The sequence below is a fragment of the Harpia harpyja genome, chromosome 3 (genome assembly GCF_026419915.1).
Source record: "Harpia harpyja isolate bHarHar1 chromosome 3, bHarHar1 primary haplotype, whole genome shotgun sequence".
Classification (NCBI taxonomy): domain Eukaryota; kingdom Metazoa; phylum Chordata; class Aves; order Accipitriformes; family Accipitridae; genus Harpia; species Harpia harpyja.
In genome coordinates this window covers 56,886,141-56,909,915 of record NC_068942.1, presented here as the reverse complement: position 1 = coordinate 56,909,915, position 23,775 = coordinate 56,886,141, and the positions used below count along the sequence as shown (strand labels likewise).

Below are 23,775 nucleotides of genomic sequence, written 5' to 3'. Positions count from 1 at the left end.
CCGGCCGCCGTGTTGACGGCTGTTGCCTGGAGACAGGCACGCGAAGGCCAGTTCCTGCGCCGCTCTCGCCGGTGAGCGGCCTCTCGATGGTTACTCCGCCACGCTCCCCTTCCACTCCGCTCTCTGGAGGACCCCACCTCTATAGCCGGGTAGGGGCGATTGGCCGGAGGGCTAGCCTATATTCATTATTCATGAGGCGGTTAACGAGGGACCGGCCGCTCGCGGGTCCTGGCTCTTCATTGGCCCCAGGCGCGGGCACGGCCACACCCACAGCGCGAGCCGAGCCGCGCCGCGCAGGCGTGGCGGGGTGTGCGGCGGCGGCAGCCGGAGGAGGAGGAGGAGGCGGCGGCGGCGCCATGGCGGAGGGCGAGGGCCTGGTCTCGGTGGACTACGAGGTGTCCGGCAGGGTGCAGGGCGTTTTCTTCCGCAAGTACACCCAGGTGCGGGGCGCGGTCCCGCGGCGTGCCCCTTCCTGAGGGGCGGCCTGCCTGCTGCAGTGCGCGGCGCTTTCCGTTAGCGCCGCCGGGGCTGCGGCGGTTACTGTGGGCGCCTCGGTGGGGCTGAGCCATGGGCGGGCTGGATGGTGGCCACGGCTCCTGCCGCGTCTGAATGGGGGCTGTCGTCTCTCAGGGCTGCTGGCGGCTTGTGCCGCGTTATGTAAGCACGGCTGAAAACCGCGTTTCAGCCCCGGTTTTTCATGTGAAAGAATATTAATGAATAGTCGGGTGAATCCTCTGCTGCTCTCCTGCTGCCTGAGCCGTAGGAACTTCCTTGGAGGTCTGTGTCTTACCTATAAAGTGGACTCCTGTATGCGAATGTCATTCTGTAGCTCTCTTACAGTTTGGATTAATCTCATTTTGCTCTGCATTGTCTCCTCAGGGGGAGGCTAAGAGGCTAGGACTCGTTGGCTGGGTCCAAAATACTAGCCACGGCACCGTGCAAGGACAGATTCAGGGTCCACCGGCCAGGGTACGGGAGCTGCAGGAATGGCTCAGGAAGGTAGGAAGCCCCCAGTCCCGCATCAGCCAGGCAGAGTTCAGCAATGAGAAGAAGATCACGGCGCTGGAGCATAAGGACTTCCAGATTTTGAAATAACCTTGTCCAGGAAGAAGCAAAAGCTGAAGCATGAGCTGCCTTCACGCAGCATTGACCCTCTTCCCCATTTGTTCAGTCGGCCAATATGCAGCTCTAGAGATCTTTATTTTATTACATTTTTAATTTATTGGTTTGTTGTACTGTTAGTCTAACTCTCGGCCTTTCACAAAATTTTGGCAGGCAGAGGAAGAGCTGTGCTACCTTTATTAAATAAAGGGGTTGTTCAGGGACACAGTGTCTATTTCTGAATGTCTGTGCAGAGTGGCGTTTGAGTAGTCGTACGTGAGTAAAATTCCTGATTTGTATAGTGTCGTGCTCACTTGAAGGAAATCAGAGAATCGATGCTGATACAAAAAATTGCTGAAAATGTTATTTCTGTGCTCTGAATGCCTCAGAAACAACTTTGTTCCAGAACTTTATTTTTTCTTTAGAATAAAACTGCTTGGAGCTTGCTGCTTGCGTGGAATGGATGCATCATACGGGGGTTGAGCGGATCGTGGCCCTTCGAGGGTGATCCTCTTGCCGGTACCTGCCCCTGCGGGACCGTGTGGTGTTACGAGCAGCCCCTGCTGCCGCTCCGAGGGCAAAGGCCGGGGGGAAGGGGTCCTTCCCGCGGCCGTTCTTGGCTCTCGTCGGCCTCTGCCCGCCGGCGGCCGGGACGGGAACTACATCTCCCAGCATGCACTGCTGGGAGGGACACACCCCCCCGGCCCTGCCGCCAGCAGCCGCGCAGGCGCCCTGTGTTCCCTGCCCGGGCCGTCGCGCGCCCTTTCCCTCCGGCAGGAGCCGCCTGCGGGCCCGGCAGCCCGCGACGGTCGGTCTCGCGCCGCGGCCGTTGAGGGGCCGCCCCGTCCCCAGGCTAGCGGGTACCGAGGGGCTGAGAGCGGGGGGGGGGGGAGCGGGGGTCGACACGCCGCCCCGCGCTGCCGGTGGAGCGGGCCCGCCTCTCCTGTCAGCGCCCCGTCGCGGCGGGCGCCTGCCTCCCGCCGCTCTCGGGCGCGGGCGGAGGCCCCGGCGGTGAGGGGAGGGCCTGCCTGCCCGCCGCTGCCGAGCGCCGTGGGGACGGCGTGTGGTAGCGAGCCCGGGCGCGGGTCTCGGCTGCCCCCCTCCGCCCCGGGGAGCCCCGGGGTGCCCCGGGGTACCTGTCACACAGCGGGGCACGGGGTCCCCCGAGAGGGCCAGCAGCGCGTGCGAAGCTGCGTGGGGAGCTCTGCGTGAGGGATGCGAGGAGGAATTGTATGCCCCCTCGAATACCACTAAGAAACCAGTAGTCATCAAGGACAGGACTGGAAAACAGTGGGTTCTCTTTCATGTCAATGGTTTACTCAGTATCCCACACCTGTTCCCAAGTCCGCTGTATTCCTTTCTTGGATGAATTACAGCCGATGCTCTTTGGCCAGCATGAGGCATTGTGAATTTATGAGAGGAGATTGAGCTAAAAATGAGAGGAAGGCAGCTCTGCGCCTGCTTCTTGGTGATGCCTTCTATATATTTTTGGTACAAATGGAAGCAGAAACCTTTTGCTTGCAGATCATTTGAGTTTAGCCTTATTGTGGCTAGAGTTTGGTTTAGGTATGTTAAATCTGAGAACCACATATGTTGTTAGTAAGGAGCATATACTCAGATTTTGGCCATTTACCCTGAAGGCACCAATGATGTGTAGTCAAAGCCTGAGCAGGAAAGTTATCACAGAAAAAGCCTCTGAATACTAGGAAGACTAACAAAAGTATATTTATGTGGGTAAATGGAATAAAGAAAAGTTTTTCCAGGCCTTTAATTTTTTTTTTCTTTTTTTTTTTTTTTTTCCTCGCCCCAGGGAATTGCTTTAAGGAACATGGAGGAGTGAGCTCCCTGCAGTTTCTCAAGTTTCTCATCTGTCTGATTCTGACATGATCAAATGTTTGGTGGAAGATGTGCGAGCCAGGCTGCGTTCTGGAGTGACTATCAACTCACTGGGGCAGTGCGTTGAGGAGCTTGTCCTCAATAGCATCGATGCCAAAGCAACATGTGTAGCTATCAGGGTGGATTTGGAAGCTTTTAAGATCCAGGTGGTGGACAACGGCTCTGGAATGGGGAGAGAGGACTTAAATGCAATGGGAAAGCGGTACTTCACCAGCAAGTGCAGCTCAGTGGGAGACTTGGAGAACCTGATGTTCTACGGCTTTAGAGGGGAGGCTGTAGCAAGCATAGCCAACATGGCCAGCGTCGTGGAAGTTTCATCTAAGACCAGCAGGACAGCAAAAACATTTGTAAAACTATTTCACAACGGGCAAGCACTGGAAGTCTGTGAAGCTGAAGTGAGCAGACCAAGTGGTGGAACTACAGTCACCGTGTGTAATCTGTTCCATCAGTTACCGGTGAGGAGAAAGTGTATGGATCCTGTGTTGGAATTTGAGAGAGTGAGACAGAAAGTAGAGGCTATTTCGCTGATGCATCCATCTGTTTCACTTTCTTTAAGGAACGATTTTTCTTGTTCTATGGTGCTTCAGCTCCCTAAAACAAGAGATGTATACTCTCGGTTTTGTCAAATTTATGGACTGGGCAGATCACGGAAGTTACGAGAAATAAATCATAAGTCTGGGGGATTTGCGCTAAGTGGTTATATCAGTATTGAAGGACATTACAACAAGAATATGCAGTTCTTGTACGTGAATAGAAGGCTTGTTTTAAAGACAAGACTACATAAACTAATTGATTTTTTATTAAGAAAAGAAAGTGTCATTTGCAAGGCAAAAAGTGGCCCTGTGAGCAGACAGGCTAGTTCAAGTCCTGGTCGCCATCGTTGTGGCCCAGAGTTGTACGGGATCTTTATTCTCAATGTGACCTGTGCGTTCAGTGACTATGATGTGTGTCTGGAACCTGCAAAGACTCTAATTGAGTTCCAGAACTGGGATGTTCTTCTAACATGCATAGAGGAAGGAGTGAAAGTATTTTTGAAACGAGAACATTTATTTATTGAACCTTGTAGTGAGGACATCAGAGAATTTAATGAAGATAATGACTTTTGTTTGTATAATGCTCCAGTTCTGAAGTCCTCACTCTCTGATGAGAAGAGCATGCAAGACAGTTTTAAGAAAGCATGTGATGAAATTGTGGATTCCTATGAAATGTGTAACGTGCAATCAAAAGATGTCAAAAGGAAATCCATGACTGCAAAAAAATCTTCGAATCTTATCGAGTCAAATAAAAATCTAGAGGAAACTGAAATCGCCCCACATCAGAAGATTGCTGAACCATCTGATCCATGTAGAAACAACAAAGTGGAGATTCCACTGCCCAGCAAAGATGACACAGCTTCTGATTTCATTATATCAGAGATCTCAGAGCAGGAGCCAAAAGACACCAACAGTTCCCAAAAAGCATCTAATACTCATCTGAAACCTTCAGAAAATCTTTGTTCCTCTTTTAGTGGAGGGGCCAGATCAGAAACAAGAAAAATAGACAGATGTGACCTGCAGCATTGTGCAGAGAATTACATAAAAGATATGGGAAGCCAGCAAGGCAAAGTAGTGCAGAAAAGCAACACAGTCCATATCTTAAATAATGATGTTATTCAATCGCTGTCTGAGAGAGAAGACCCTACCGAAACAGCAGTGGGACCTGAAACTGTCACTGGAAGTTCATTGATGGGACTGTGTAATGCAAGAAGAGGAGACAGGGAAACAGCTGAAGTGATAGAGGATGCTGGAAGAGGGGCTGTTATTTCAATGCCATTAAAATTGTGCTCTACAGGCCTTGTAACACGTGTTATGCAAAATGAGCCTCCATATGAATGTGAACAAACAGAAACAAACCTTGCATTAAACATGCAGTGTAGAGCTGGCCCTGTCAATGACAAGGATATTTTTGGCCACAAAATGAATTTTCCAATTCAATCTTTAAATGCTAAGGTTATTTCCAGTAATACAAATAAAGAATACACACCTCCTTACACCAGAGAAGTATGCATGGTTGATGGTGATGAGTGGTTAGAGAACAAAACTTTGTCAGATCAAGTGAGTGAGGAGATAGTTATGCCTATTGCCACCAGTAAAAGACATGATGAGACAACGAATGTTACAGAATTGCCGCTGGCAACTTCTTCAGGTATTCCTCACCATGAAGTTATAAAAAGCACTAGAAGACAAATAGCTGTGCCAAGATCTCAGCCTTCTAAGAAGCCGAGCTTGTACACACAGCTAGGTTCGTTAGAAAAGTTCAGGAGATACTATGGGAAAGTCAAGTGCACAATACCAACAGCGTTGTCAGAGAGGAGAGAATTTGGTCTCCCGGTTTTTAATTCACAAGCTAATTGTGACTTTTCAAAGGATGAGAATGACAATCATGGTAGCTTGAGCACTTGTGAAACTCCGACTTTGGAAGGTACAGATTCTAATAATTGTAGCCAAGTTTTTGGTTCTTTGGAAGAGACTTCACTCTGCAGTGGAGAAACTTCACAGGACAAACAAGCCCCTTGTCAGAGTCCTTTGACATTGTCTGATTACTCTCAGGTTAGTAAAATAAATATAAGTTGTAAAAGATCTCCAGGATCATTATCATCCAAACTGTCCAGAATGAAAAGTGACCACAAAGAAGTAGAGCAACTTGGTGAACAATTCCAAACAGATTCAAGTAGAAAAGATGACTACTCTTTTGATCTCGAATCTTCAAATAATGATTTTTTGTACAGTGCTTGTCAAACATATAAATCCTCAGTGGGAAAAATGAAGGAATGTAATTACAGCATTTCTAAGGGGGGTGCATGGTGTCAATCAGATGGTATGAGAGCAGAGTCCATGAAAAGTACTGTCAGCCCATCACCACTCAGCAGCATAGAAGGGGAGTACACAGTCTCTTCAAGCAGTGTTTTATCATTACCTGCTAAAAAGGATTGTACTAACATCATCTGTAGAGATAAAAGTACATTAGATGAATCCTCAGAACAAAATCTGAAAGATACTGAGGTTCCCCATATGACCTTCCTAAGTAACTTGGAATTCTCTGCAGACAACACAAGCACAGGCAATCCCAGGAATGATTTGTGGTGTTCTGACTGGCTGCAAGATTTTGATGTTTCATCGGGTAAGACAATATACATCAATAAAGCAACTGGACTGAGCATGTACCACACTCCTCCTACTGAAGGATTTCAAGCTGCCTGCATTCAGGATATAACAACAATGGCCGTGAATGTTGTCTCAGAGAATGGTAAGAGGGGTGGTGGTGGTTGTTGTAAAAATGGGATGAGGAAAACACTTTGTGTTCTGTTAGGTGCATAAAATATCTTGCTGGCAGCACCTGACAGTTTATACTGAAATAGCCACTGCCTTACATGTAATAGCTGTATGGAAAACAGGAAAGCGTTGGGAAGTATGGAGATAGTAAAACATTAACATTCAAGATGTTTATCAAAAATTCTCTTTTAATAAGTAAAAAGAAATGTCAGCAACTTGTCAATTAACAGACAGCTGCCTCGTTTTTACTGGGCATCATGACATTTACGGTGATCACAGTTAGATATAATTGTTGTTGCATATAAAGTGAGAAACCTACTCCAAAGTAAGTGTACCAGAAAAATACGGTGTTTTTTACCATTTTGTCGTAAATGGTTATGCTTCTAAGAATATGTTGTTATTGAGAGGCCCATATTAAAATGATCTTTCTTCAACCTGCGTACAAAATTTAAAACAACCTTTGAAAAATGAACAAAAATCTAACTCTTCATTGAGAACGTGTAGTCTCCTCTCTGCAGCTTTTGGAAGGCTGTTGCTTCACACTTAGCTTTGTAGGAGATGTTGTACAGCATTGTTGGTGGTTTGATGGTGGAGCTTTTCCAGGGGTGACAGGACACCACTACCTTGTGCTGGTTTTTCAGGGGTGTGGTGTTCATGAGTCTTCATAGATCTGTCTGTTGGGTTTGGCTTTCTGTGTCCTCCTGATCTGCCTTGGCAGAATACCATCCTTGATAATTTTCCCTTCCATGGATATATATTTGTTCACAGTTGTTCTCCATTCTGTCTATAGGCAGATTTTATGAGCGAAGATGCAGCCATTCCACGTGTAGACCGTATTTTCTATTGCATAATTTGTTTCGAAAAAGTAGTTTGGACTTCTTTCTAGATAGTTCTCCTGTGAAATATTTGTCTAATCAGTCATGATAGCCTCTATTTTGTTTCATTTTTGTCTGTTACTTCCTTCTTTATCACCAGTCATAGAAACACTGGTGCAGTAGGTGTTTCAGCTGTTAAGCTATTCCCTTTTAAGTATAATAATTTATGCCAATAGTTCTTAATATTTATTGTGTTCCATTGAAGTAAATTTGTTACAAGGAGAAGAACATCTCTGGTTTTATTAGGTAAAACTACTTGCAAGCGCAAATGTGCACTTCTTGACTAACACTTTTAATTTCTGTGGTTTACCAATGTCAGTTGCCCACAGTGCTGTTTAGTAGCCAGCCAAAGCACTGAGATGTGGAGCTTGACCTTCTATCCAAAATGTTTGGATAGTGCATTCACATTTATGAAGAGAATACCTCATGTACCCTTATGCTTTCAGATGATGTCTAGTCTGTAGTCTTTGAAGATGTATATTGTGTTGCATCTTTTTACCTCCAATGGCATTGTTCTTTCTTAGCCTTATCATTGGTGTTACTCTCCATCATATCAGTGGTGCCACTCTTTAACTCTGTCAATGGCGTTATTCTTTGGTGAGATGTCTACTGCAATTTTTTTGCCTTTCTTAGGTTGAAGGTCGGACCTCCCAAACATTCACAAGGTGTTTGAACTGTGGTTAGACCCTACAGATCTTAGATTTTCAAAGTTAAACAGGCATGTTCTTTCACACATTTTTCAAGCAAAGGATATTCATTCTTTTTAGCCATAGGAATAAACATAACTGTGTCCTAACACAGCATTCGTGTCTCTCAACGTTGAGCACTGTTTTGGACTGCTGTTAAGACCCAGGAGTGGAATAATTTTTTCACTTGCTATGTATGCTTTCACTTTGCTTTTTAGAGTAGTATCAGTAACCCCATGGTGTTGACTTAGAATTTCATAGCCCTGTGATTTATGAAGAACAGCATCTCATACACAAATTTAGGGAAGTTACACTGGTTGGTGACAGGTGGAAGGAGGTAAGAATGATGCATATCCTCTTTTCCATGACAGCAGTGGCCATCTGCCATCTTCTCCAGTCACAAACCATGTGCTCAACAGAAATGCTAGATTTTGTAGGTTAGACTCAGGCATCTTTGTACTGATTAAACTGATTGCTACAGGAAAATTTATCAAGCTTCATTTCACCATCAGATGCCTTTTTGAATAAGCTAATGCTATGCATTTGTAGTAGGTTAACATCCCAGTTCAACTTGGTCTTTGTTGTTATGCCAGCTATGTTTGCATTTTTTGTTACTTTTATTATGTTAATGACTGATACGTCATTACACTAGCATATTTTAATGATCTAATTGAGGCAAGTGAAAATGAATACTGAAGTATGGTAATTTATACATGGTTTGCATGTATAAAGTAGATGCATTATTATCCTCAGCACCTTTTCTGATGTTACTTTTCAGAAAAATCATATTAATAATGTCTCTGCCAGCTCTGAATTCTCATTGGCCTTTGGGAAAGAAAATCCTAGCTTTATGAACAATGTATATCCTAAACAAGGATTTTCCCTGCAACAAGAAGTAGGGAGATGACTCTTTGTTTATTACATGTATAAAATACTGGAGTTCTGTTCATATAGATGATAGATGCTTCTGTGAACTTGAGAGATAATATCTTTCCATGACAATAGCTATAAAAGTTCTGTCAAAGTCCGAATTAGACAGCATTATTCAATTTACCAGGAGTCACGTCAGGCCATCTTGTCCTTTATTCTGGGTTTTGTGACAATGGGATGCTGAGTTACTCTCCCATGCTGGGCTGCCAGTTTGGATTCTTGAAAGGATTCTCAGTCCCCAGGGTAGGACCATCACTGGTCCTTACTGGAATGGAGCCAACAGTCAGGAATCTATGGACTGGCCTAGGATCACATAGAGCCTTGTCATACTGAGCTTATCAGCACATAGCTGGTTTTCTTTGGTGTTATCACTCTGCCACTTTTCCTGAATGCACACCCTTAATTTCTCAGTAGAAAGGAACTTTATTAATTCATTATTATTTCACAAAGAATAGAAGTCTGAATTGTACCAAAGGAAGGGTGAAATGTTTACCACTGTGCTGGAAATCTGAGCCACTTTTCTTAATAATCTTGATAACAGTGCAGGTTTGTAATATCATTAAATCATTTCTGGGTGGGTAGGAACATGTTGTTAGACTAACTCTGATATCTCATGTAGTCTCACTGACTTGTAGTTTTCAGTTTTACAAGTTCCTGATAACTGTATTAAGTATTGATAGGAGTGGTGATAGACTGACAGTTTTGCTGCCCCTTAATAGGGGGAATTTGAGAGCATTTTGATATCTGACAGACTACTATATGCCTCATCTTTTTCTTTGGGGGTAACACTTCTGATTGCACTAATTCTGGAAATAATTGTTACATGTTTAAAGCAGCAGCCAATTTTTAAGGACAGTCCTGCAGAAGCCACAGAAATATTTTAAAATACATTTCCTGATGCAGGTGTGTCTGATAATTCTCAGCTTTTTACATATGTGCTGTTATTTCTCAATGTTAGATTGCAAAATCTGTGGGATACTCTTAATTTGTACAGGGTTAAGCACATGCTGATTTATGAGAATATCATAATTGTATAACTTTTTGTAACTTTGCATGCTGTTGAATCTGCAGCAGTAAATTTATATTGTATTTAGGGATTCAGTTCAGGTGCCATCCCTTTAGAAGTGAGATTGTGATGCCCTTCCTTCCTAGACCTCGAAAAGAGAAGACTCTAGCAAGCCAGGATCTGAGAGGTAGGGCCAGCTTTCCAGGACACAGTGTTCTGTGGTAAAAACAAATCAAAGAATTCTCCCAGATGTCCCAACAGGAACCCAGAATTACTCAAGGTCTGTTAACAATGGGACTGTGTGAGTCATCTCAAATCTAGAACTGGAAAAAAAAATCTTTTAGGGTTGAAGGCAGGTTAGGGGATACTTATTTACAGGATGAAATACCCAGTTCTTTGTTGAATTATGTCAGTAGTTTAAAGAATAATTACCTACTCCCTTCTTTGTACTCGTTCCAACCTTGGAATGTGAAAAATAGCTTCAATCCTCACAATTTTTTTTGCAGTGGAAAGGATGAAATCATCTTTTTGGTATGTGGCTTTGTCCAGAGCGAGTGGGTAGCTAAACAGGTCTTTCTTTCCCCCCCCCTGCCCCATTTCCAGGGCCTGTTGAATTGTGCTGCAGCATGTTTAGGAGTCAGAAAGCTGCACAGTGTCTTTTCTAGTTAAAGCAGACAATAGAGAAGCCCAGTCTCATGTTCCATTATTTATTTGTACATTCTCCCATTTTTATGAAGGAAATATATAAAATAATACTTGTATGAGGTAGAGGTACCTAATGAACCTTCAGTTGATGGATGGTGGTAGTCCCTGTATTATCTATGTGTTCTTTCCTAGATGCTGAAGGGGAGTCTCTCCAGTCATTGCTTTCAGAATGGGATAATCCTGTTTTTGTTCCCTGCCCAGAGGTAAGTATTATCTCGCATCTCATGCTAAAATAGGAATCATTTTAGCCTTCTGTTATTGTCTGACATGGACACCAAAACTGCAAATATTGTAACTGTTGCATATAAGTTATTCAGCGATATATTAGACTATAGACCTGGCAGTTATGTGTTTTTATAGACTGTTTATATGTAAGTTATTGTGGATTTATTCAAAGTCAGAGAGGCAGGTATCAGGGTAATCTTTTGCCTTATGTCATTTCAAAAGCAAAACATTATTGCAAGGTGTCTTGCCCTCTACAGAGATAGTCATCTTAAAATTCAAAGTTATCGAATGGCAAAATTGTAATATAGCGTCTGTCCTCTTTGTGGACTGAGTTAAAATAACCCAGGTTGCTTCTCTGGGGTGCAATGGGTCTTAAAAGTGTATTTTACTATAGTTATTTTTATAGCCTGGCAGGATTATAGCATGTGAGAGGGAAATAATGTTGGAGCTTTTAGAAAAACTTCCTTTGTTGTCATGAGGTAACATTATCTTTAATCATTATGTTGTGTGTGTGTGTAAACATATGTATGTAACCATTTCCACCTGCAAACAATAGGGATGGAGTAGCAAACCACCTGCTGGTGAGTTTTTGAAAAGGAACAGTTCTGTTCAGTTGTTTCGGTGACGTCTACTCTGACTCATTTCAGGGTAGTACATCTTTTGTAATGCAATCCATTGAGAACTCACGTAGGCTAATAATTAACTTCAGGTTTTCTGATAAGTACTTGAAATCAGCTGAATGCATTGAAGTTAGCAGATGGGAAAGTGTATGAGGATGGAATCAGAGGGATTGCCAGATGGTATCTTTAGCTAGTGCTATTCTTGTGTAGAAAGCTTCGTTCGTCAAAATACAGAGTTATTTCAATTTTTTTCTTAAAGCTAGTTTGTTGCGGGTATTTTATGTGTGTTTGGGTTTTTTGCCATATCCTTTATAGCCTGCTTGATCTGTAATTCTGTTTTTACAGATTGCTGTTGATGTGACCAGCAGTCAGGCTGACAATCTGGCTGTGAAAATTCACAATATCTTGTATCCTTATCGTTTCACCAAAGACATGGTTCATTCAATGCAGGTACAATATGATCTATTACTAGTTTTCACCCCCAAATTCCCACTTAGCAGATGGGATTTGCTGGTGTTTCTGCCTGGTGGGAAAAAGGTATCCAGGGAAATAGTTCATATCCCTAATTTTCACAAGCACAAACAGAATTCTTGGTTGCTGTGTGATACCAGCAGACACATATGTCATGCCAGATCTTAGTGTCATCTTATGGTTAATCAGCTATCTGCAAGTGACTCTAAAATTCCTTGAATGTATGGTTAAATCAAATCAAGAGGCAGCCCTGTTACTGCTGCTTAGAAACACTGTTAACTAAGTGATATTTCAATGGGCTGTTTTTTATATTTATTGTAGGCATTTGCTTAGTTCGTATTCCTCAGAAATCTGTGTCCTGAATCTTCCATTTTTATTGATCTTAGAAATTTAATTCTTCAGCAGAGTGGTTTCAAAAGCAAATCCCAGATTTTGTGGAAAGACTTGAAATTTCACTTTATGTCTGCCCTGAAAAGTGATTCTTAAAAATGGCATCATAGCATCAAGTTTAACTGTTTTAGTGCTTCTTTATCAAATGTTTTGAATGTTAGCTTAAAAGCTAATGTAAATGTGTGGCTTAAACTTGCATTCTTTTATGGTTTGCCTGGGTAGAAATGCCAAAGCGGATTCTCTTCCTCTCTTCCATCCCAATGACAAAAGGCTTATGTGCCCAGTTAGCATTATTCTCGTGCAATCAGGTTGCTGACTTTGAGATTGCAGGTTCTAACTGTGTGGGGCATGGTAACGTTGATCTCCAGGGTGGACAAGGATCCAAATGATTCCTTTATGTTGTGTGTGCAAGAATAACAGGAGTAAATAAAGTTACTACAGTAAACAGATTATGTTTCAAAAAGACAGGAGAGGAAAGCTGGAAAATGGAAGGTACCATTTTTCTGTTCACTGATAATAAGAACTGTTCTTTAAAACTTACTGAGTGGTTCTTTGATTAACTTTTCCTGTGTAATGTTTTCCTTTGTATGTTTTTAAGAAGGTAAAGCTAGAAGATATTACCACTTCCCAACTCTGAAGGAGCTAAATACTGCCTTCAGTACCCTATAGCAATTTTGAGAATCTCTGTAGAAAAGACCAAAAGCACAAAATATTGCATCATGCCACAGGAAAAGAATAAAAAGAATCATCAATGTCTTGCATCCCTGCAAAGAAATAGGATCATCTACTCATTTTTACCTAGGAGGGGAACAATGCACATGTTGTGAGACAGAGAATTCAGAGTGAGCTCTATCTATGTGACTTGGGGAGAAATTCCTCCCTAACACCACATCTGTTAATTTAAATCTAACAATAAGGTACTGAAAGCATTGTGCATCCCTGCTTAGTATTCCCTGTAGCTCTGGTTGATTTCTGATGTTTGAGACACATTCTACATCAGAAAATGAGGAAAAAAAAAATGCTTCCTGGCTGCTACAGATGATCAGCACAAGTCCTTAAACGCAGGGCAGGTTAAAAAAGGTTGTTTACATTCTCATTTGGTGATACCAGCAAATCAAATACTCAGAGTCGCTGTGCACAGCTTTAATTCCCAACTCAAGGCTTCTACACGACCATTTAATCCATTCTGTAAATTTCCAGCTCCACCTTAGAACAATTAGAGCTCCTGCCCTTATGACTCTCTCTGAAAAAATTGATCCAGAATTATTTTCTTGGATATTTTGAAACTTTCTTTTAGTTCCAGACTAAACTGTTTCATGACCAATTTATGGTCATTTGACCTGCTGCCAGTATTGTCTTTTAGCTTAAATAACTGCTGCCTTTTCCATATTTAGCCTCCCACTGTATTTCTAAAGAATAATTATATACCTTCTCAGTCTCAGTTTTGCTAGGCCAAATTCTTTAAGCCTTTGGGATTAGAAAAGATGTGGCGTCCACTCCCCTAATCATCCTACTAGCTATTTGTTGCACTTGATCCATTTTGATTGTCATCTTCTTTTGTTTACCTTCATTTTAAAAATAATTTTACCACTGAGTAATGATTTTTCTGAGTATCTTACAGGTTCTTCAGCAAGTGGACAATAAATTTATCGCTTGTTTAATCAACACTAGGAATGAAATGGATAAAAAGGCAGGTAAGAGTGGTGATTAACATGAAGTTGAGGTGGCTGTCAAGTGCAGTTAGACTGCAGAGGGAACTCTGTCCTGTTTGTATTCTCTTCTTGCCTAGGGATGATACTGTGAGTAGAGGAAAATGTTAGTGTTCACTTGAAATTTCCTGGATCTTCTCTATCTTTATTTTGGACATCGTTGAATGTTCCTACTGCCTTCAGATTAGTGTTATAAAAATAGATTGTACTCAAATTACTAACGTCTTTCAGACTCTGTTCACAGTGTCTGGACATACTCATTGTTGAAGCTTGCTGAAGCTGTACAAAAAAGGCATTCAAAACCAGCAGTTTTTGTAACATTTTTAAAGACTGTATTAAACAGAACAGTTTGTGGGTGACCTCAGCTCTCATTCTGAAGTTAGATGAAGATGTCAATAGACAAGAGTTTCTGACTCAATCTAATTACCTTAATTTAAATGCCAATTTGGATCACTAAATTTCTGTTCTGTAGTGACTTTATGTTCTGCCAACACAGCCGCCTCCTCACTTTATTTCTGTAAAACTGCTGATAGTTACCTTCTAAATGTGGCCTTTAGGGAGTGGCCATTCTTCCCAACCTGTGCAGTTGTCTGGTACAAAGTTGCCTATTTCTCATCTGTTCTGGTACATTTTTAGATGGAAACCTCTTGATTTTGGTGGACCAACATGCAGCTCATGAACGGATCCGCTTGGAGCAGCTTATTGCAGGTGAGGATTCAGATGGTCTTAGGAAAAAAGATAATCAGTGCACAGAAAAGTATAAACAAGCTGTCTGGCATGTATGGAACCAATAGGATATTCATTTGTCATCTTTATCTGGGAGATCCAGGAGATCCCTGGGAGAGTGCAGACATTCAGTATCTGTAGCAGTCATAGTATTGGCAGCTGAAAATTGTTACAGTGTTTCTAAAAATAGAAGATATACTTCCTACCCACAGAACTATCAAACTAAAATAGTCCTGACATAATGAAAGAGCAGGAAGACTGATAGGAAAAACAATGAAGAGGAAATAGAACAACATTAATAAGATTATGTGGTTATGCTGTGAAGAATAAGACATGGGATGCAGAGTAAAGAGCATAGTTCATTTGGTTCCTTTTTAGCTGAATACTGTGCTTAAAGCCTAAAATTTCCACAGTCTGATACTGCAAAGGGATAATAGTGTTCTCTGTAAGCACATTAGCTATTGGTTTCAGTGTTAAAAAGCACAATAGCCATCCATCAAGTACTTAAAAATCATTGACCTTCTCTTTCATTGACAAATACTGCACAGGTCCTGCAGAGAGGGTTCCAGGAACTCTGCTCCTTTTGGTCAGGTACTGAAAAAAGTTAAAAGACCAAAGGCAGAAATGCTTAATGAATAGTATTTTAATGCCATTTATATCAGATTTTTCTGTGGAAAAATTGCTCTCTCTGAGTTGAACTAAATATATCAGTAGTTTTTTTGCTATTTAGGGTGACTCTTTTTTGGAACTGGTGGGAAAAAAACAAAGTGGCATTAACCAACCCTTCCCCAGAGACTAGATGTCTGGTTTGTGACATTCCCAGTCCTCCACAAGTTTCAGGAGAAGGCATTCTGTGGTCACTTTTTAATCCAGACAGAGGATTACATGCCAAACCATAGGGTCATTAAGGGTAATGCCTGCGTAAATATTCTAAGAGGGGATACTTCTAAATGATTCATTCACAGATTCCTATGAGAAGGAAGCTGCAGCATGTGGCAAGAAGAAATTACTGTCCTCCTCCATCTCTCCCCCTTTGGAGATTGAAGTTACAGAAGAACAAAGAAGGTTTCTACGGTTAGTAATGGCCAATAGCTCTAAACTTTTGGGGATGGCTCTGTTGACCGGGAAGATCTCTATATATTGCTAGGTTACCATGAAGCTCAGGAGAGAAGCTGTTGATTCTTTCCTGAGCTGAGACCAATTGGCTATATCTGTGCTGAGGAAAATAGGTGTGCTTCTCAGGCATGTCATTACAACATCTCAGGACAAAATGCTGTGGTGTGCCATCTCTGTGCTTCTGCAATGTGCTCTGGTTTCCCTGGGAAAGTAAATCTTCATGTGTGGGCCAGAAAAGTGCGAAAGCAGTCTCCAACAGATGGTACTGTCTGGGGCTCAGGACTTGGGAGTGCACACTGGAGTGCAGTGCCCATAGTGTCGATCTAGTCACTGTTTTAACAGGCACTGTTTGAGAAGGATGGGGTATGGAAAGTTTGTATTGTGAATCCTTCAAAAATGCATTCCTTAATCCTAGGTGCCTGCCAAGAGTAATTAATGAACACTGTTTCCCAAATGTTTCAGAATGGTGGCCTAGCTGCTATTAGGATATTTAACTTTTGTACTGCAAGAGTTTAGATACAGATTTGTTGTTGGACTATTGCAGACCCGTTGGACACTGATCAAACTTTTTTCCCCGAAATCCTTGTCTGTCACCTGCCACATGCATTTGTGGTTTTTTTTTCTCTGCATTGTTCTTCATTTTCAGGTGAAGTTCTATCTTAACATTCACAGGACTACCTCATTATTCTCAAACTGCTCTTTTTTGTGATGCTTGTGGCAAACTCAACAGCTTTTAAATCACTGCTTGTTAAGATTGTTGCTTATTATAGGGATACACTTGTTTGGTGTAAAGCCCTTTTTGGATGTCTTCCAATCATAACAGTATCCCTGCTGTATCCGTTTGGTAACTCTTGTGTGACAATGGCCAATACCAGAAATTCCAAAGGAAAGTGTAAAGCACTATTATGTTCCACCTGCCTGAGGGAAAAATGTGAGAACATAACCATTGCTGTTCATAGTTCAGTAATATTTGGATGCCTTTGTTGTTCCCATCTCTTAACAATGTTCCTCCTAAAATCACAGTATTTGTAATGCTTCTTGTTCAACTTTGAACTATTTTGCACTCATCTTTTGAATGTCTTCCATTTCTGATATATCTGCTTTTGAGACTGGATGGCCAAAATCGAATACAGTATACAAAGTGAGGGTATCCCATTGATTTGTACAGTAGCTTTGGAGTTGTACCTGTATTTTCTGTCTATTATATCCACACCTGATATTTTGCCTGCTTAAAAAAGGCTACTGCTGCTTGCATGAACTGCTTGTTTATTGAATGGTCATGACAATGAAACACAGAGTTGTGGGGGTTTTTTATTTTCCCTATTTATGTAGGAGCCAACAAAATGTACAAATAGATCAAATTATTCCTGATAACTTACATTTATTTGTCCTTAGTAGCAGTGAATTCAGATTTTCTGTCCATTTTTCATTATGCCTTTTTCATTCATCCTACTGATTTCATTCATCATTTTTCTACTTGTTTTAAGTTCTGATTGAGTTCAACATCGTCTTTAGTCTCAGCTAAGCTAAATAATTTTGTGTTTTCTACAAATTTGCCTGCTTGACCAGGCCCCTTCTTTTCCACATCATTAATAAACAATTATGAAGATACAGATCAGGACTCATGTCATGTTGAACACTGACCATCTGTTGCCAGCATACCTTTTTTCCGTAGTCTCTGAATCATGACTAATGTTACTTCTCTATCCATGACAACCTTTTGCATTTGCGTTTCTAGCCACTTTTATGAGGTGGCATCAAAGACTTTTTGAAAGACCAGATAAATTCTGTGAGCTACTTTTCTTCATCAGCTAAATCACAAACATACTACAAAAATCAGTAAGATACAGCAAATCAGAGAGGCATGGTTTTCTTTGAAGGAAACTGGTTAAATTATTCAGCACAGTGGGATGCCAGTTGTGATTTTCAGTTATCCCTTAAGATAATTGATCCAGCCAGCTTACTGGTGCTGGCTTATTGGTGCTTTTATTGTGTTGCTCTTTACTTTGTTAGTATTTATTGGCAGTTCATCTCTTTACAATCACTCTATGAGACTATCCTTACTAAAAGTTATGAATTAAAAGTACTATGTAAGAATCTAAATTCTGTTGTTATTGTTGCTGGCAGAGTATGACTGTATTCTGTGGTAAAGTTTGATGTAATGAAATAAATTAACTTCCCTGAAAGACCTTTCTCTTCAGCTATGCTTGCTATTTAATAGTTCGGCTGGACCTCTGGTTCACCTGCAGCTTTGATTCTGTTATTTGTCTACTAAGCATTGTAGTAATGCATTGTTCTGTTGACTCTCTTGAACTTCCTTTTTTTTTTCCCCCTTGAAAAAATAAAAGGCCTGATTGACTTCAATAGCTGCTTGGATTCTGTCATTTCACCACAATGGGCTTTTTCTGTGTCTCTCTGCTCTTGCTGAAGGCTATACATGTCTTCTGTTTTGGGGTAGAATTACACAAGTCATCTCCGTATGGAGGCTAATAATTGTATTATTCTCATGACTGATTTTAGTAAGTTTAGATTAGCTTCTTTTTTGTTCAAAGAATCTCTTTTCTAAAATTGACCTTTACCACCTTTGTTTTAAGTGAATATTCCCGGAGTTAATAAAATAAACTATATATTGTTACAGTTGTTTTCATTTTGAAGACAAGTTCTCATCTGACTGTGAAGTCCCATTTTTGGGTGTATTCTTCTATCCACAGGGTGACATATGTCAGATTAACTACAGGTTGTTCTTTCCTGGGTTCTCTTTGCTTAATGGGATATAAAGTTCATTAAACCAGCATATATTTCTTAAAATATTTTTTTCCATTGTAAGTATTTGCTATGATGTGTCAACTGAAATCACAGTTCTTTACGTTAGACTTAAAGGAGTCTTTACACTGTGTAATTCCAATATTTGGAGTGTTTGTGTGTTGAACCAGACACCTCGTGCATCTTTAGAAAAGATAGGTTTATAAATTTAGACATAAAGCTTCTCTCCATGTAATGCAGGAGCTCTTAGATCTTGTGGTTATGGAACATGAAATATGCACAGTTGACTGGAGTGAAGAAACGTGGCTGAATGTAGGCTGAAAGGGCAAAATTACTTGGAATCTCATAATGCATGGATTTTGAGATTGGAAACTCTTGCAGGAAGAAACATATATGGGGACTACAGTAATATTTACGTATGCTGTGGAGGCACAGCTACTGTGGTTGATGTCTTATTTCTGGTGTTTTTTTTCCTCAGATGCTGCTACAAAAATTTGGAGGACTTGGGTCTTGAATTATCATTTCCTGAGACCAACAGCTCCTTGATTCTAGTGAGGAAAGTGCCGCTGTGTTTTATAGAAAGAGAAGCCAATGAATTACGACGGAAAAGACAACCTGTCACCAAAAGCATTGTGGAGGTCAGCTGTGGATATGGGTGAAATTGTGATACTGGGTCTTGTTCTGTGTTAATAGCCCAGGGTATTAGAGTATCTCTATTATGAGGGAGACAATGAAGTCCCTTGGCAAATGTGGGTGCCATCCCTTTTAGTACCTAAATACTCCCACAACTGAAATCCCTGAACTATAACAGAAACTATAGGAGACTGTTTCAGACTTTGACTAGTGGAGAAGCTAAGAAAAATAGTATATAGTACAGATATTTCAACAGTTTACTGCTCATGAATGCTTGAATGAACAGTAAAATGATTAATATTGCCAATACAGAAATATTATTTGTTAGGATTTAAAGTTGTTTTCATGAATTCTCTACGTGGGCAGTGCAGCTTTCTAAAAGCTGCTGTTCAGATGTTGTGCGGTTTGAGGAAGAAATTGCTGAACAGATTACTTGCAGTTTCCATTGTAAATAATTCCCCGCAATCATAACTGCTTCAAGGACTCCTTAAAAATTGTTTCTGGAGTACCATATTCAGCCACTAGGCTGAGCCATTGTGAATCAGTCCAGTCTTGCCATCCATCTCTTTCGATATGAAAAGAAGAAACAGAGAAGATGATTCATCTGATTAAATTTTCTTTTCCAACCTTGCTATAATCAGGAAGAACTCAAAATGCACTGTCCTGGTGTGATTTGGGAGCCAAGAGCACTAAAAGTGGCGGAGGAGGGTATCAGGTCTGTGCCTCACAAGCACGTATTCTTAGCTGATGCCTCAAGATCTCCTGAGTGTTTTGGCAGATCTCTTCTGCAATCCTTTTTATTTTAATTAGGACTGGTAGCACCCATTCATGATTGATTATGAATTCATTGCATTTGAGACATCATAAATGAAATCCACATAGACTATTATCCAAAGAAGAAAGGGCAGCTATTCAAAGATAACACGCATTCATTGCACTCTGAGGTATAAGACTTCCATTATACCCATTCTACAGATAGGAAACTGATGCAGAGAAAAACAAAGTGATTAGTCTATAGTCTGATAAGATAGTTGTGAGAGGTCAGGACTTGCACCTAGATCTTTCACACTGTGGTCAGTGTACTAGCAACAGCATCATTTTTCCTGGTTCTGGCAGTTACACAGTAAATTATACACAGATGGGGACAAAGCAGGGTATGGGCAATGAAAGGGAGAAATAGCAACTGATGATACTACCTTTTTCTTTGCAGGAGCTTATTCAAGAACAAGTTGAGGTGAGTTACTGTCTGCTTCTAAAGTTGACTATAATAATGCAAAGCTTACTGCATGAACCAAAGGGAGTGTGTTAAACCTCAAATGAGAGAGGTGGACTAGATAATCCACTAGCTTTTCCTCATTTTAGTTTTCTTTGTGTTACAGTTTTTCCTTTTTCTCATATTAAATGGAAAGTGAGATGATGTTCCCTTAATACTTTTAGCTAGTGCAGACCACAGGAGGAGGAGCACGAGGGACACTGCCTCTGACGTTTCTGAAGGTGTTAGCTTCCCAGGCCTGTCATGGTAGGGAAACTGTACTTTTCTTTCATTCATTCTTTTTTTTTTTTTTTTAAAAACCTTTCTGTCTACACAATATCCTCCCTGGGGCAGTGGTTTCAGAATGCATTTGCAGGAATTCCAGGATTACAGGCTGTGTGTTTCATAGGGATGAGGAGATAATGGTCTTTTCATGGACAGCACTGTGAGGGACAGCAATACTGCTCTGATTTATTCATGTATGGGCCTAATGTACTTTCCAACCCTCAGATGAAACACAGATAGAATACATTTCTGAGATGCAGTCATTCCTGTAAGCTCTAAACCATCCAAACAACAGCTCTGTGATGGGGCAAGGAGAGGTCCTGGAATCTGCTTTAAAGCAAGCAGGAAAGAAGACTTAGACATTCTTCCCAAAAAGCATTTTTTATTTCATATAAGTATCAAAAGTGCTAGTTTAAGTGTGCCTGTGACCTTTCAAGTATTTTTGGAAGGAGTGCAGTAAGAATTTACATCTTCTAAGGGACTATGGCTTACCAGCACCTGGAAATGAGCAGACCTTAAAAGTGTAGACTGCAGTAGCTCTAGCCTCTTGTGGCAGTTCCTGTGCCATGTACAGTATTAACAAGATTACGCTGAAGGGGTAAACGTGAACCAAAAGCATCTATTTTCACTGAGTGTCACTGCATTCTACAAGTGGCAGACAATATATAATTTTTTTTATATCTAAAAAAAGTCCCATGGCTGAAAGGCAGACTGGAGATGGTCTTGTGCATCTGTGAAGGCTAAAGATTGCAAACACCTGTGAAATGACTCCCTAACATTCTGCTTGGATTTCCTCTGGATGCCATTAAGTGCTCACTTGTGAGGAAGGACTTAGTGGCAGGGCTAGCGTTTGCTCTTGGAACTGACGCCTGTCAGTGGCAGGCACATAGAACTGATAAAGCCTATGGAACTGATATTAGCTGTCATCTTGGTTTAATACTTTTTGATTTGTGAACTGGTTGCATCTTCAGCTGCAACACACACACAAAAAAAAGAAAAGAAAAAAAAAAGCCCATTTGCCTCTTGCAATGTCATCTGAAAAGCCAAAAACTAATCATCTTACCATCCATCAGACTTGGGTTAGGTGAAAGTTTAGGCCATGGAAAGCTGATCCTTATGCAGCAGGCTGGTTAATTGAGCTAAGCCCTAAGGCTGCCTTACTGCAGCCTTTGGGCTGCCTTTGCAGCCTCCCAGCTAATCTTTGGGAGCTGCCTTGTTTTCTGTGAAAACCACAGCTGTGGAGGGAAGTCAACTGGGTGGTTTGAAGTCTCTTTGGCAGCACTTGTGAGAAGTTGTATCTTTTTTTCAGGAGCTATTAAGTTTAATGAGCGTTTGACTGTGGAGGAGAGCTGCAGGCTTATTGAAGCTTTGTCATCTTGCCAGCTGCCCTTCCAGTGTGCTCATGGAAGACCTTCCATGATGCCTCTTGCAGACATAGACCATCTACAGCAGGAAAAGCAGGTACTGTTTGGGACACAGACATGCCTCTGATAATCCACACTCTGGATTATCAGAGGCATTTCATGTATGCGTGGGTTAGCACTACAATGGACCAATTTGAAACCATCACCACTGGCTGTATCTTACTTGAATTTTTACATAGCTGTTACCAATAAAATAAAACTTCAGAACACTAAACCACTGTCCTGCAAACACTTATGGCAAGATCCTTGCTAATTTCATTTGAATGGTCATATTGACTTGAATGGGGTCCACTAGTCCTTAAAGTTAAGCATATATTTAAAGTGTTTGCAGTTTTTAAGGGTAAAACTTGGAAAACATGTAAATTCTTATATTCTACTAGTGGCAAAGATGCTAATTAAACAAACACCTACTTCCCCAAAGTTTAAGATGGTATAAAATGGGGGAAAAAAGGAAAGAAATAGCAACATTTAAATAATTAAAAAAAAAATCATTACTCCTTCCCTTTTGCTATTACTATTATTATGATATATTAAGTTATGAAATTGGATACTGTTGAAAGTCACGTGGAACTTTGAATTAGATATTAAAAAAACTTGGGAATGACTGTATTAGGGCAAAGAATATGGAGATGTTGAAGTTAATTTACTTAGTTATGATTTAGTGCTGCTTAATTCTTCTCCCTCCAGCCTAAACCTAATTTGGCTAGACTGCGGAAGATGGCACGAGCGTGGCACCTATTTGGAAAAAAAAAGACCCTAATCAAAAAAAGTTAAGACTGTAAGATGCAACCACTAGAAGTGTTGGTATGATCCAGGTCCCCCTGTTGTTAGACAACAATACCCTGTGTGGAGCCAAGTTTTGGAGCCAGTGCAGTCACCAAAGTTCTGCTCCAAGTACTGACCTAAGAAGCAGAGACCAGCCAGGAGAACATGGCTGGAGGAGCCCACCCTTGTAGCCTGCAGAAGCGTCCTCAACATTAAGGGGTTACATTGTAAGCCTGGGCCTTATGTTGGTGTTTGACTGTTGGAGGCAAGAAGTTGCAGCCACTTGCAGTTACTAAAGTGCTTTTTCTCTGCAAGCACAGCATGATTCTGTGTAAGAGAGGAGACTTTCAATTAATGTATTTTATAGTGCTTTGAAAATGGGGAGGTATTTATTAATAAAATTAACACTAAACTCTTTCCTTGAGCTCATGGCAGTGGTTGGAATGAGGACCAACCAGCTTCATAGTGCATATACAGGCCAACTTAGGATCAAAAAACATTTTTATTTAACTAGGCAATGAATGACACACTCAGCTGTTTCTCCAGCTGCCTGCAGTTTGCATTCTTGAGTGACAGATTTCTAAATCCTAGCATAGCCCCACGTTCTCAGGGTACAGAAACTTACCCCCACAGAAATAACTAAATAGCCCACAGCATTTTTTACAATAGGCAGACTTTTTTTTATGAGTTCCAGTTCTATTTTGTGTCTCAGTCTAAGGTAGAGGAGTAGAGTTTATTTCAGAAGAGTAAAAGAAGATGACATCTTTGTTTAATCACAGACATCCAACTTACTTAAAACCAAATCAGAAAGATACTGACATCTGCTGAATCAAAAGCAAAACAAGGAGTGGAAACTACTTTCATTTGATGATTTAACTGTGGTGTA

The 23,775-nt window shown here is 41.1% G+C and overlaps 1 protein-coding gene across 9 annotated transcripts; it reads left to right on the top strand.

Moving 5' to 3' along the window:
• The first annotated feature begins 282 nt into the window (after positions 1–282).
• Positions 283–23,306, top strand: LOC128139810 (acylphosphatase-1). Of its 9 annotated transcripts, none has more exons than XM_052782744.1 (12): positions 285–440; positions 2,912–6,282; positions 10,643–10,713; positions 11,701–11,805; positions 13,838–13,910; positions 14,562–14,633; positions 15,617–15,725; positions 19,009–19,168; positions 20,374–20,397; positions 20,601–20,682; positions 22,010–22,161; positions 22,812–23,306. In XM_052782744.1, exons 2-12 carry the CDS (start codon positions 2,985–2,987, stop codon positions 22,896–22,898), a joined length of 4,233 nt encoding a protein of 1,410 aa, XP_052638704.1. In that variant the 5' UTR covers positions 285–440; positions 2,912–2,984; the 3' UTR covers positions 22,899–23,306. The 9 variants fall into 9 exon arrangements, 8 of the variants coding, with proteins under 8 accessions (XP_052638709.1, XP_052638711.1, XP_052638704.1 ...); XM_052782745.1 differs by lacking the exon at positions 285–440 and adding an exon at positions 1,841–1,961; XM_052782747.1 differs by lacking the exon at positions 285–440 and adding an exon at positions 1,870–1,909.
• Positions 23,307–23,775: the final 469 nt, after the last annotated feature.